At 35.8% G+C, this 12,670-nt stretch overlaps 1 protein-coding gene across 1 annotated transcript in view; it reads left to right on the top strand.

Moving 5' to 3' along the window:
- Window positions 1-12,094, top strand: part of LOC106669617 (pro-neuropeptide Y-like) — a 44,012-nt gene extending 31,918 nt beyond the window's left edge. Inside the window, exons 2-3 of the mRNA XM_024224681.1 lie at window positions 10,838-11,025; window positions 11,455-12,094. Coding sequence (XP_024080449.1) covers window positions 10,838-11,025; window positions 11,455-11,578 — 312 coding nt within the window. The 3' untranslated portion in view covers window positions 11,579-12,094. The remainder of the gene's footprint in view (window positions 1-10,837; window positions 11,026-11,454) is intronic.
- Window positions 12,095-12,670: the final 576 nt, after the last annotated feature.

The following is a 12,670-nucleotide window of genomic DNA, read 5'->3' as shown; positions in this document are numbered from 1 at the left end:
TTTCTATGAAGTTTTTAACCTGTATTGATCGCGTACTGGACAAACTGTTTTGCACAAGTTCATGTCACGCCGAAAGAAGGGCGATCGACGGCTCGCTGTCACAATACCGATCACTGAGAGTGCCATCATCGAACTTGACAATACCAGGAGTGCTAATAGACAAAACGATAAACTATTTTAAAAAATATAGTTTGAATTAAGCGGGCCTAGGATTCATAGTGAAATTTATTTATATCGGGTTGTTTCACATGAAATGTCTTTTATTCGAAGTATTTACCTCCATTTCCTACACATTTTTCCCAACGCGTGACAGACTTTTTTATGCCTGAACTGAAGAATTCTGAGCTTTGAAATGAAAACACATTTTGGACTTGACCCTCATTTTCAAAAAATTTTCTTTTGACGAAGTTGTCTAAATTCCTAAACGGGTTTAGAATCTGATCAAGACAAGTCTGGGGAATAAGGTGGATTAAGAACTTCGTAGTTAAACTCTTTCAATTTCTTTACAGTATGTTTTGAAACTTGAGGCCTGGCGTTGTCGTGGAGAGTATAGGACCTTTCCGATTTGTCAATGAAGGTTGTTTTTTGAGTAATTTTGTATGCATTTCGTCAATTTCCTTGCAGTACGATGTAGAGATAATGGTCTCACCTCCTCTTTGCAATAACACCTCTGTTTTTCAGGCGGAAATCTGGGCCATTAATGTGTGTTGTAGAACACTTATGGAAAATAAAATTAAGGGAAAAGATATTAGAAATTTTTCTGACAGTCAGGCTAGTCTTAGGTCATTACAAAAAGATTTGTCAACCTCTAGACTGGTGGAGGAAACTTTAGATCTTATCAATAGGATTTCTTCCAGTTTTGAGAACAAGGTAACCCTTATTTGGATACCAGCACATAAAGGACACCATGGCAAAGAAGGCTCTAATGCTGTGTTTAGTCGTGCCACAACCGGTATTACCTCACTCTATGAAAGAGAGTATTAAAAACTGAGGATGAAACAATTCCTTAAGGAGTGGAATCTACCCCCCGGACACAGGCAATCGAAAGAGTTTGTTAAGGCGATCAAACCAGCAGAATCGAAATGGCTATTCTCTATCTCAAGGAAGGGAATTAGGAGGCTGATTCTAACGGGCTACTGCCCACTGAGAAGAAACCTCTCCGTAATGGGTATTCTACCAGATCCTTTTTGCCGTTTTTACGAAATAAAAGAAGAAACGGCAAGGCACTTCCTCGCAGAGTGTGATAGGTATGCTAGGTCTAGATTTGAAATCTTCGAAGGAGCGGACATCACCAAATCACTCCTCGAATTAAAATGGTTATATGTCTTTAGTTTTATATTTTTTTTATTTGTTCTTTCTTTCTCTTAATTTGATCTATAATTTGATTGGATCTTTTACTTTCCAGTTGTAGTATGTAGTAGGCCATCCTGTCCTTTTCATTACAGCCTTCCACATTTTCACCGTTGTATCAAATCCGGCACAAGATGTCACTGCAAAGGGATTCTATATTTACAACTTCTGCATTCGCTTCATACATCCATCCAATCCTTAAATTTATGTCACACTCAAATACTACATGCTCAGCTGTTTCACGATGCTGTCCACACGTGCAGAATGGGTCTGATTTAAGACTGAAACTGTGTAATTTTGCAGCGAAATCACCGTGTCCTGTTATCAGCTGGGATGTATCAATTTTTAGATGTTTCATATTCGGCCTTGTTTCAATCCTCGGAAAGAGTTTATAAGTATGTCTTCCTGTCAATGACGCGTCCCAACGCTGCTGCCATTTATCAATCATCCAAGAAGTTGCTTCTTGACTACTGGAATGCAAGGTTGATGATCATTGGCTAATTCCCATGTTGCACATACATCCTTAGCCTTAAGGTCAATCGGTGGTTGTTCCGCAATTGCAATGCATCCGTCGACCCTGTCCTATACGGTAACTCACAAGGGACCCATAGCTCATGCATTTTGACTTTTCCTATGTTCCTTAATTGTCTTAACACGATAGCTGCACTTGCATTTAGTTGTGCTGCAAGCCCTCTGACTGTTTGGTAGTGGTTTTCTTTCGTCTGAAGCTTAAGGACATCATTGTCAATTCGGTATCCCCTACCAAAAACTTAGCAAACCAACGGCGAATGGTCCGTTTATTTACACTCCCTTTTCCAAACGCCTTAGTGATGTTTCTTACAGTTTCAGCTGCCGAATGACCGAGTTTAAACTCGTAAAGGAATATTACACGAAAATCGCCTGTTTCCATGTTCATATTTGGAGGTATACTAAAAAGTGTGTGTAACGGATTGGGGAGCTCATCAATACAAACAAAAGTGGAGGATGCTTAATTGCTGCTTAATTATGCTTAATTATAATATGTAAACCATTGGAAATAACAGAAAACCGCTATATCCTCTCTGAATTTCTCAAACTATAAAATCTGAAATGTCCGATTTTATAGTTTGAGAAATAGTAAAACAACCCAAAAGAATGCAAATAAAGTAATTTTACTACAGCTTTCATCAAGTTCTATATAACGAATTGAAGAACAGCCCTGAACCTTATAAAAAAAAGTAAAAATTGTCCATTTTGTCTTTTCAGTGAAGAGTAATAAGGACTCGAGTCGGATTAAGAATCAGTCAGAGACGATCACGTAAAATTTTCGCTTGAGAAATTGAGTCGGATCGAAGAAGTGGTGTGCATCAGGAGCAATATCAGTACGTACACTTAAGCACGTATCGTTAATACGTGGTTGTCAGTGCCAGTTTCCTCTCAGATCATTTTCACAACCCGGGAAAGTCGATTACTTCAATTCTCGAACATCTCTCAAAATTAGGACGGACGGGTGAAATGTCAACGTTTTCCACTTCTTTCAATGTTCTAAAATATTCGTCGTGTGTTGGAAACTTATATGAAACCTTTGTAACTTCATGCCTGAAATCGCCATGTTTTGTTTTTTGTTAACAACTTCACCTATAATTCAATATTTTTAACAAAGATAAATCAAACTTATTTGCAACTCATTTAAAATCCACCTTTACTCCTCAAGACATAAATGATGTTCATGACGCGCAATAGGCATGCATAACCTTAGTGTACTTCCTCTTTATCTTCCTTTCGACCCTTCTCATCCTTCTGAAGGAAAATACCACATTCACAAATCCCCAAGCAGGAAATCCCCGGGACATGATCTAATTCCCTGCACCATACTTCCATATCTGCCACAAAAGGCCATAGTTTTCATATACCAGCCTACGAACCACTCACTATCACCTAGAAACAATCCGTCGCTGTTTTCATTAACCTCCCATCCAAATATCACCTTACAGTACCGCGGACATACATATACACCCTAATACAAACATCACCACCTACTCGGACGATATCGCAATTTTGTCCCCTAATTCGAATCCTTTCTAAGTCCAACATCTAAGAACACCTTGAGCTTATCAAAGACTGGTGCAAAAAGGACAAGTCAAAGAGATCGTCAAGTTCTATCCAAGTCAAAAGCTTTTATCTAGACAGCGGACTAACGTGGAAACCCCACACAACACTTATTGGACAACTCAACAGAAGACTTGGACAATTACGAAAACTACTAGACAAATCTGAGTTGACCAGTCAAAACTAAACTAACATTATACAAGACTTAACTACGACCACTTTGGGCATACGGAGTTGACCTGTGAGGTTCTGCCAAGCCGTAAAATATTCAGCGCATCCAACCTTTTCAATCAAAAGTCCTCAGACAAAGCTCTACTAGTCAAAGTCTACGTCCCTATTCACAATGACCTCAAAATTACTACTGTCAATGAATTGACCCGTTCATTGCAAAAATTTCACACCAACCTCTCGATCCATTCTAACTCTGCTGCTCGAGCCCTCCCTAATCGACTTAATCGACGATGGCCTCGAGACCTTGCCCTTTAATCCTTCACACTGAATGCCAGCATTGGATGGTTTCTCAGAGCATGTGTCCTCCGGGTACAGCGCTGGCATTGGTGTTAGTGCTGTGGCCGTGTGAAAAAAAGTTTTATAATCATATTAGTAATATGTATGAATATGTATTGGGTATAAATAATGCAATTTAAAAGTTTTTTTTTTTACTTATTCGTATTCACAAATACAATTGATTCTATTGGCAACAAAGTTCAAAAATACACTCGGTTGTAAAGGATCTGACATTTTATGCGGGTCAAAATTTCCATATGGGATTTGACATTGAGCCTGTTGGCTGTGTAATCTTGTTCTCTCGGAGTTGTTCAAAATTTTGTGCCTTTTTAAATTTTCCCCTTTTTGAATCTTATTTCATCGCCTTACCTCCGTCAAATTTAAATTCAGACAACGTGAGCGAGGGTTACAATTGCAGTTTCACGGCGCATAAACTTTTTTCCTGTTCAGAATCCCTTCGGAAACCCTTCCGACCTGTTGGCACTTTCAGCCCTCCATTCAGAGGAAAGTAATTTAAGTGTTTGGTCCCAATGAACAGTTTTACGACGATGGCCCTTCAACCGCGCTTAATTAAAATAAAAGTAAAGTCTTCACATCCTTTAAAAAGTTTTCCTGGAAAGTTTATACCTTAATTAAAAATATTTTTAAGGTGTTTTTTTTGTTCACCAGAGGATTTCAATATAGACTTAGACAAGTTGTGTGTGATTTGTACCTCGTCCAGCTGTGAAAGCTGCGAGTTTGATTTTTTCTTGACTAACCAGGGTCCGCTTATTCTCGTCGTTAATAAGCCAGACTGCTAGTAAGCCACACTCGTCTAACACATGGACATCTTTTGGTGGGCGGCCGACAACAATAGTGACCCCAATGTATTCAGCCGTGACAATCCGTACTACTGGACTGTGGTGCTTTAAAAATGCAGAGACCAGTGTGGCCTACCCTCAGATGAAAAAAAAGCCTTAAGGGAAAACTTATATCTGAGAGGCGTGAATGCATCCAACCTAATTTAATCTACCTTTTTGCATATTTCATGTCTTACAATTACGGATGTATTTATTAGCGAGAATGTTGGTTGAGTGAATGAAAACAGGCCTCTCGACGGCCTGCTAGCTAGGTTTTAAGGTTTTCGTGTGAATGACGATTGGTAAAACCATCGAAATATAGCCATGGTAGCCCGTTATGTAGTATGCTTGTTTTTTGTATGAATGATATATTGATGTAAAAATTGATGGGATAGTATTGCAGAGGATACAAAATGCCAAGGAGAATATTGCAGAAAAGTGAAAAAAAACATGAGAGCCCACTATGACCTTCCTGTTTGTCGGAAACAAAATATTAGCAAGACGATTTTCGGCCCTAGAATCAAGTTTTGCAAAAACAAGCCTGTCAGAAAAGTAACTTTTGTCTGGTTTGTAGTATATTCATTACGCTCCACTCAACTCTTAGTTGTATAGACTAAAATCCTACTTCTCTTGTCCTAAATTACCGAAAAGTAGAATTTACTATTCTTCTGTTGTATAGAAGTAGATTCTTTTGTAGTTTTTCATTTTCTCCATAAAAGAAAATTTTGCCCTTAATTTGTCTCATTGTTTATAAATATTTGTTTATGCTATATGTTAAATTGGGAATATCAATTAAGAGGTAAACACACTTAATCCTTAATCCAAAACAAGGATAAAGAACTTTTCAGAGTTTACTTTTTACGGAATTTAAAATTTATTTAGAAATCGTGAGATGCGGTCTGGTGTGATGTAGGTTTTAGAAAAACATTTTCTTTATCGTGCCAACGTTTCGATCTTTATTGAGATCATCTTCAGGGCACAAAGTGTTTGTCTTCTGTGTAATTGTGCCATTCTTGCGTGTCGTGTCGAGAGTGCCCTTTTAATTTAAAATGTTTGTTTAGTCTTATTTGAATCATGAAGCAATAAACTGTTTAGTTTTCATCTTTGTTTTCTTAATTTTCAATTTTTAAAGTTAAAAATGCCACCTAATGTTGAGGATGTTGCGCGTGGTGTGGCACTTTTGATGATGGACGTTCCATCAGATACGCGGCTATTGCCATCAGAGTTCCCTACGAAACACTGTGAGGCGCCGTTAGACGTTTTCGAGAAACTGGGTCCTACCATAGAAGGTCCGGTTCTGGACACCCTAGGTAACAGAACCACAGGATGACCGGTTTTTTACTCCGAGAATTATGCGATGCCGGCACCTTATTTTTGTTCAAGCGATTCATCAGCTCCAAGAAGTTCGAGGTGTCCAAATTTCTGAACGCGCTGCTCGAAGAAGATAAAATCAGTATGAACTGATGGCTTTTCGCCCCGTAAGAGGACCAGAATTGACCAGTACACACAGATTTGCATGGCTCGCATTGATCGAGAACTCATTGAGAAACCATTGGTCTTTGGACGATTGGTCTGCTACTTTTTACAGATAAGTGTAGATTTGCTCTACGATCTCCAGATGGGCGTGAAAGAGTGCGGAGAAGGCGAAATGAAAGGTACGAAAGTAATTTTTCCCAGAGCCAACCTTTTCAACATAGCTCAGTGATGGTGTGGGCAGGAATTTCAATGGAGAGTCGCACAGAGTTGGTTGTTCGTGGAGGGTCTTTGAAGGTCACTCGCTATGTGGATTAAATTTTGGAACATCAAGCGTTGCCTATTCTCGATGAAATCAGCGACAATCTATTTTAATGCACGATAATGCCCCTATACACGTCGCTCGCATAGTACAAACGTACCTCCAACAGCATAACATCAGGGTCTTAGCCTGGCCAGCCCGTTCTCCAGAGAACACCATCAAACATTTTCGGATAACCTTCAAAGACGAATAAGAGCACGTGTTCATCAAGTCCTGATACACTTCATGATGTTGAAAGGACTCTGCGAAGAATGGGTTAACCTCCAGCAAAGGGACATTTCCAGACTGCTAGAAAGTATAGACGTCTTCAGGATGCTTAAGACAAGAGGAGGAAATACGCGATATTGATGCGTAAATTAAAAATCTAAAATAAATTTTATCTGTCCGTCCTTAGCAATTTACTTTCTTTTTACTTTTTTAGACAAAGACTCAATTACTAAACAAAAAAACCTGAAACTTTGATTAATGTATAAAAATATATACAACTCAGTTTATATTACAAGTTGGTGGAATTTTTTGCCTGTCGGTGTACTACCTAAATCTATTTTATTCCTGTCTCTCTCTTCTTTAAAAAGGATTCCATGTTTAGATTTTTTTGGGCCGTGTTTTGAGGGCTTATTTTCTCTGTGTTTGCTTTCTTTTCCCTTGGATCCGATAATTGAGTTTAATGTCATTACAAATTAAGAGCGAGTCCAGAGACTTTTCCAACGGGGTCCTTTTCACTAAAGATCGTAAATAAGTTTATTTTAAAATTTCACAGTAGCTGACAGCTTCTTTTTTGACAATATCCACCTAATTTCGACCGGCAAACCAATTAAGCCCCTTGACTTTCTCCAGCGGCATTAATTTTTTTTCTCCTTTACAGGGTGATGAGGTAGGTTCTTTTTCATACTAATGTATTTCTACCTCCAGTTTCTTCTTAACCGAATTTGATACAAATAAAAAGACATTTCAAAAATTAAAACTTTTGCTGTTCAGTTTTAACACTTGGCATAACAATAATTCGCGTGATTATTTGCCCGAAGATTTTTCAATTTTTTTTCTTTCTGTACAAAAATTTGTACAGTGTTTAGGATTGTTGATTGATTGGTTTAGGGTTGTGTTACGATGTCGCAAGGCCACTCTTTTTAGGCGGCGTCTCCATTGTTAGGATGGGACGTTGAAGAAAGGGCTTGATGTAGTGAATTCATATGGGAGGAGGGCTTGGCAAGGAAGTGTGAAATCGTATTTGGATCATGTCCATCAGTAATTGGACCTAGGTGTTTGAGAATGTTTTAGTTAGTGCTGTAGAAGACACTGAGATGCGATGGAAGACATTTGATTGAAAGGATTGGATTCTTTGAATCTTGGCATGGCTGAAACCCACATCTCAACTTCGTAAATCCAAATCTAAGTCTAATTAATGGCTTGATGTCTAAACATTCAGATTAAATCAATGTAACCCATTGATGGGAGTCGAATTATTTAAGGGGCAACTTCTCTTACAAACGAATCAAATGAAAAATTCTTCATATATAGAAAATATTTACATAATACCATATTTTTAGTTGTAAATATATAAATGTAATAAAAAATAATGTAAAATTAATTTTACTCAATGTAATTTTAAAAATTTTAAATTTTATCACTTTACCTTAAAATTATTTAGTTTTATTATTTTTTAATTAGCTCCCCTTCAACGGATCCATTGGTAAACCCGCAACACACATCTGTCGTGCAAAACTGTATCCTATTGACTTGTACAAGTACCTCTGAGTATACGACCATTTAATTTATTAAAAACAATCATAATTTATTGAGTGCCGAGAGATATTTAAAACTAACTCTAATGAAAAGGTATATCTTTTGTAAAATGCCCATCCAAAAACTGACCATCTGAATTTTGCACGAAAAAAAATGGTCATTGGACCTAGGAAATGCATATTTTCTTAGCCTTTTAAGTCACTTAGAAACACAGCAACGTTTTAAATTATAAATTAATACATAAAGTATTATGTGCATCATAAAAAGGAACATTATAATTTGATGGAGACGTTGGGAATCTGAATCTTTTTGTTAAGCCCCACAGACTACTTGACTACTTGACTCACGATGAAAATTTCGTTTAAAACAAACTTCATGTAACTTGGTCATCTCCATAAACAATCAACACTTACAGCAACACCTGAATGAATTGACAGTATGGATCTCAAAATGGAGTATGAAAATAAACACATATAAACAAAAGTACATATAAATTTTACTTTGCGAAAAAATATCTATCCCCTGGTGAGTATAAGCTACTGATTTGGAATCCCCATGCAGGTCTGAAAAATCAAGAAACAAAGCTACGTTTTAAATTATAAATTAATACATAAAGACTACTTGACTCACGATGAAAATTTCGTTTAAAACAATCTTTTAATTTGTAAGACAATGATAAGACCCCTCCAGGCATACGGTTGTGAAGTGAGGGGTTTAACAAAAAGATTCCGATTCCCAACGTCTCTGTCAAATTAGAATGTTCCTTTTTATGATGCAAATAATACTGTTCACATGACCTCATCAAAACCCGCTATAAAAATTTCATCAATCACTGAGCACCACAGTCTTCTACTACTATGACAGTTATTACTTCCAACCCTACCAGAAAATCCACCCAGACGATTGAAAGGAAAGTGGCCCCGAGACCTTCTCAATAAGTGACTAAAGAAGAGGTTTCATTCTGAAAGAACTGGGCAACTTCTCTTACAAGCGAATCAAACGACAAATTCTGCGTATATAGAAAATAGTTTCATAATACCATATTTTTAGTTGGAAATATATATGTAATAAAAAATAATAATGTAAAATTGATTTTACTCAATGTAATTTTTAAAATTTTAATTTTTATCCCTTTATCTTGAAATTATCAATCTTTATTATTTATTAATTAGCCTCTCGTGTATGGATCCATTGGTAAACCCGCAACACACATCTGTCGTGCAAAACTGTATCCTATTTATTTGTATAAATACCTCAGAATGCACACAACTGAATATATTAAAAAGTATCATAATTTATTAAGTGTCGAGAGATATTTAAAACTCTAATGATAAGGAATAATCTTTTGTAAAAGAAATAAACTATCTTGCTCATCAAAAAAACGACCACCTGGATTTTTGGCAAAACTCTGGAAATGCATATTTTCTTTGCTTTTTAAGTCACAGACCTGCGCTAGGTCTCATTTTTTAGAAACTTTAATGCTGAACAAGATGGCTTTTATAAATGTTTTCTTAGCTTTAGTCATCCATCAGTAATTCACAAATTCAGGAACATGTAAGTTTTCGCACTTTTTATGAAAACTTCAAATAGGAAATTATCCTGGAGCTGATCGATACGAAATTTTAATAAGCTTTCAATTGGTCACCTTCCACTTTGCCCGATTTCTCAACCATTTTTCAGTTATTCACAATTTTTGGGCATAAAACGTGTTTTTTGGCGTGGATGATTGTTGGGATGGGACGTTGAAGAAAGGGTTTGATATAGTGAATTCATATGGGAGGAGGGCTTGGCATGGAAGTGTGGAATCGTATTTGGATCATGTCCATCAGTAATGGGATGTCTAGGTGTTTGAGGATGCTTTGATGCGACGTTGAAATGCAACAGAGAACATGTGATTGAAAGGATTGGATTCTTTGAATCCTAGCATGGCTGAAACCCACATCTCAACTTCGTAAATCCAAATCTAGTCTAATTAGTTGTTCTATTGATGAGGATGGTGTTATGGGAGTTGAATATGAGGATTAAAATTTTGTGGAGGAAGCGTTCAAAGATTTTAGCAAAGTTTGAGAGAAGTCTTATAGGTCGGTATGAGGACAGAGAGGTTGCTGGGGGATTTCAATAATAAATGAGCAAAGTTCCCTATTGATACAATAATTAGCTAGGATTATAATAATAAACTAAACTAGTAAATTAAAAATGCTTGTTATATTTTTTTTTCTTTTCCATGAGCAATAATGTTATAGTGCATTGTAAAGTTCATGTGCACCATTAGTCTTGTCAATTTGTTGTTTAAATTCCTTGTAATTTCAAATTAAATTATATTCATATTTGAATATGGTTGTTCGTGAGCTTTGAAAAAATTTTATTCTAAATATCTAATTGATATTTTTTTGTCTTTCCATGATTTATACAAACAAACGAAATTACTATTTGACTACATTCCTCATCAAATACTTAAAAGTTTAATCGATATTTCCTACATTTTAAGGAACTTTTTAAGTTTTTGTTGTTTCAGATGAGTAGTTGGCTTTTTTGGCTGTGGGCATGCTTAGCAGCTTGGTGTTTCGCAGTAGGTGCAGGGCAGCCCATGCCTGCAGACGCCATGGCCAGGCCGGCAAGACCGAAGACATTCGACTCCCCCGACGACCTGAGGACCTATCTAAACCAGCTTGGACAATACTACGCAGTCGCTGGCAGACCCAGGTTAGTTCTGCACCGTGACAAAATGTGTTTTTCGCCAAGGAATTTCCAAAAAAGAAATTCAACAAATCCTGAAGATTTTCCACCCAAAACATGTCATGCAAATGGAATTAACTGTCAAAATTTAAAAGCAAAATATCTTCCTAATTGTTTTCTGCAAGACACTTATTATCTTAAAATGATATTTTAAGCAAAATTTAAAATGGATCTGCATTTTTTGTGGGCATATTGTTTATATTTTGAATAAGTTTAAACAAGTTAAACTTGATTATCTTGGTCTATTCTCACTGGTTTTGACTGTCAGAACGCATTTTAGCATTCTGCCATCTTCAGTGATTGGTCAGCAGAAACAGGCAGACCAAGGTGATCATGAAAAAATCTCACTCAAATGTAATTCAGTTTTAAAACAATATTTTTTTTTGTTCAACATAGATTTGGGAAGAGGACAGGCTTCAGTCCAAGACTACATTTGGCACTAGATGGACTAAGCAGTTATAGATATCCTCTTTCTGACCCAAGTGAACTTTATGAGCTACTGTTCCCTCAAGCGGACTGAAGTTGAGTTTTTATTTTAAATTGAAATACACAAAATAATGGAAAAATATTTTTCTTTCTTCCCTCCTAACAAAATATTTAAAAAAAATAGTAACAAGCTTATTTATTATGGTTGTAAATAGAATTCAAAATTAAAAATATTTAAAAAAATTGAATTTTTGTCATTTCTGGTTACTTATTGCAATGTTTAGATTTGGCATTAGTGAGAGCATATGTGAAAAAAATATAAATGTATATTTGTAAAATGAAATAACGTTTATGTTCCTATATAGATTTTGAAAATGTAATATTTTTATTTATTTAAAAAGCGTGTATTTTAAGTCAATTACAATTCAGTGTTTTGATAATTTTTAGTTCTTATGACCAAGTGTATATTTTTAACCGCCAGAATAAACATTGATATGTGCTTCCTGCCAAATTAAATTTTGTAACCCGTTTCCGGTAAAGAATGTATTAAATGATTGCAACTATTCACAAACCCTGTAGTGTTGATCCTAATAAAGTCATTCGCAAATGAGGAGTTTCACCACTGAAGAACACAATCCGGGTATCGACGTGGTCGGAAAGAAGACCAAAAATATTCCCTACGTCCCATTCCTACCTCAAATTCGACCACTCTTCTGTGTAGCTGTTAAAACTACATCAAACAATATTTTTCTTATATGCAATTTTCATTATTGGACTATAATCACACGCTGATTTTGCCATGCCTACTGTGTTCAAAATAAACTTCGTCAGTTCCCTTAAGAAATTTCCAGAAGAAAATTGTGTTGTAATCTTTACAGGCTGACAATTTTGATATGAACCTGTAAAAATAAATATTTAGATATATTCGTGTAATCAATACATCCAAATATTTTGTAAAAAAGACAAATTATTTTTTATTACTATCAATTTACATCTGATAAATGAAAAATTCCTGGGATTATGGTATAATGCAAAAGCGGTAAAATAAAACAACAATAAATAATAATAATTTATTCAAGAAACATTAAATAATCAAAATTTAATTAGTCCTTTCAAGAAACATTAAATAATCAAAATTTAATTAGTTAAAAAAATAACGCTTTTTTTTAATTCCTTCTTGTTGTAT

This window comes from Cimex lectularius, unplaced genomic scaffold (assembly GCF_000648675.2).
Source record: "Cimex lectularius strain Harlan isolate CLEC.00 unplaced genomic scaffold, Clec_2.1 scaffold8, whole genome shotgun sequence".
In the NCBI taxonomy this organism is placed as follows: Eukaryota; Metazoa; Arthropoda; class Insecta; order Hemiptera; family Cimicidae; genus Cimex; species Cimex lectularius.
This window is presented reverse-complemented; position numbering and strand designations above follow the sequence as displayed.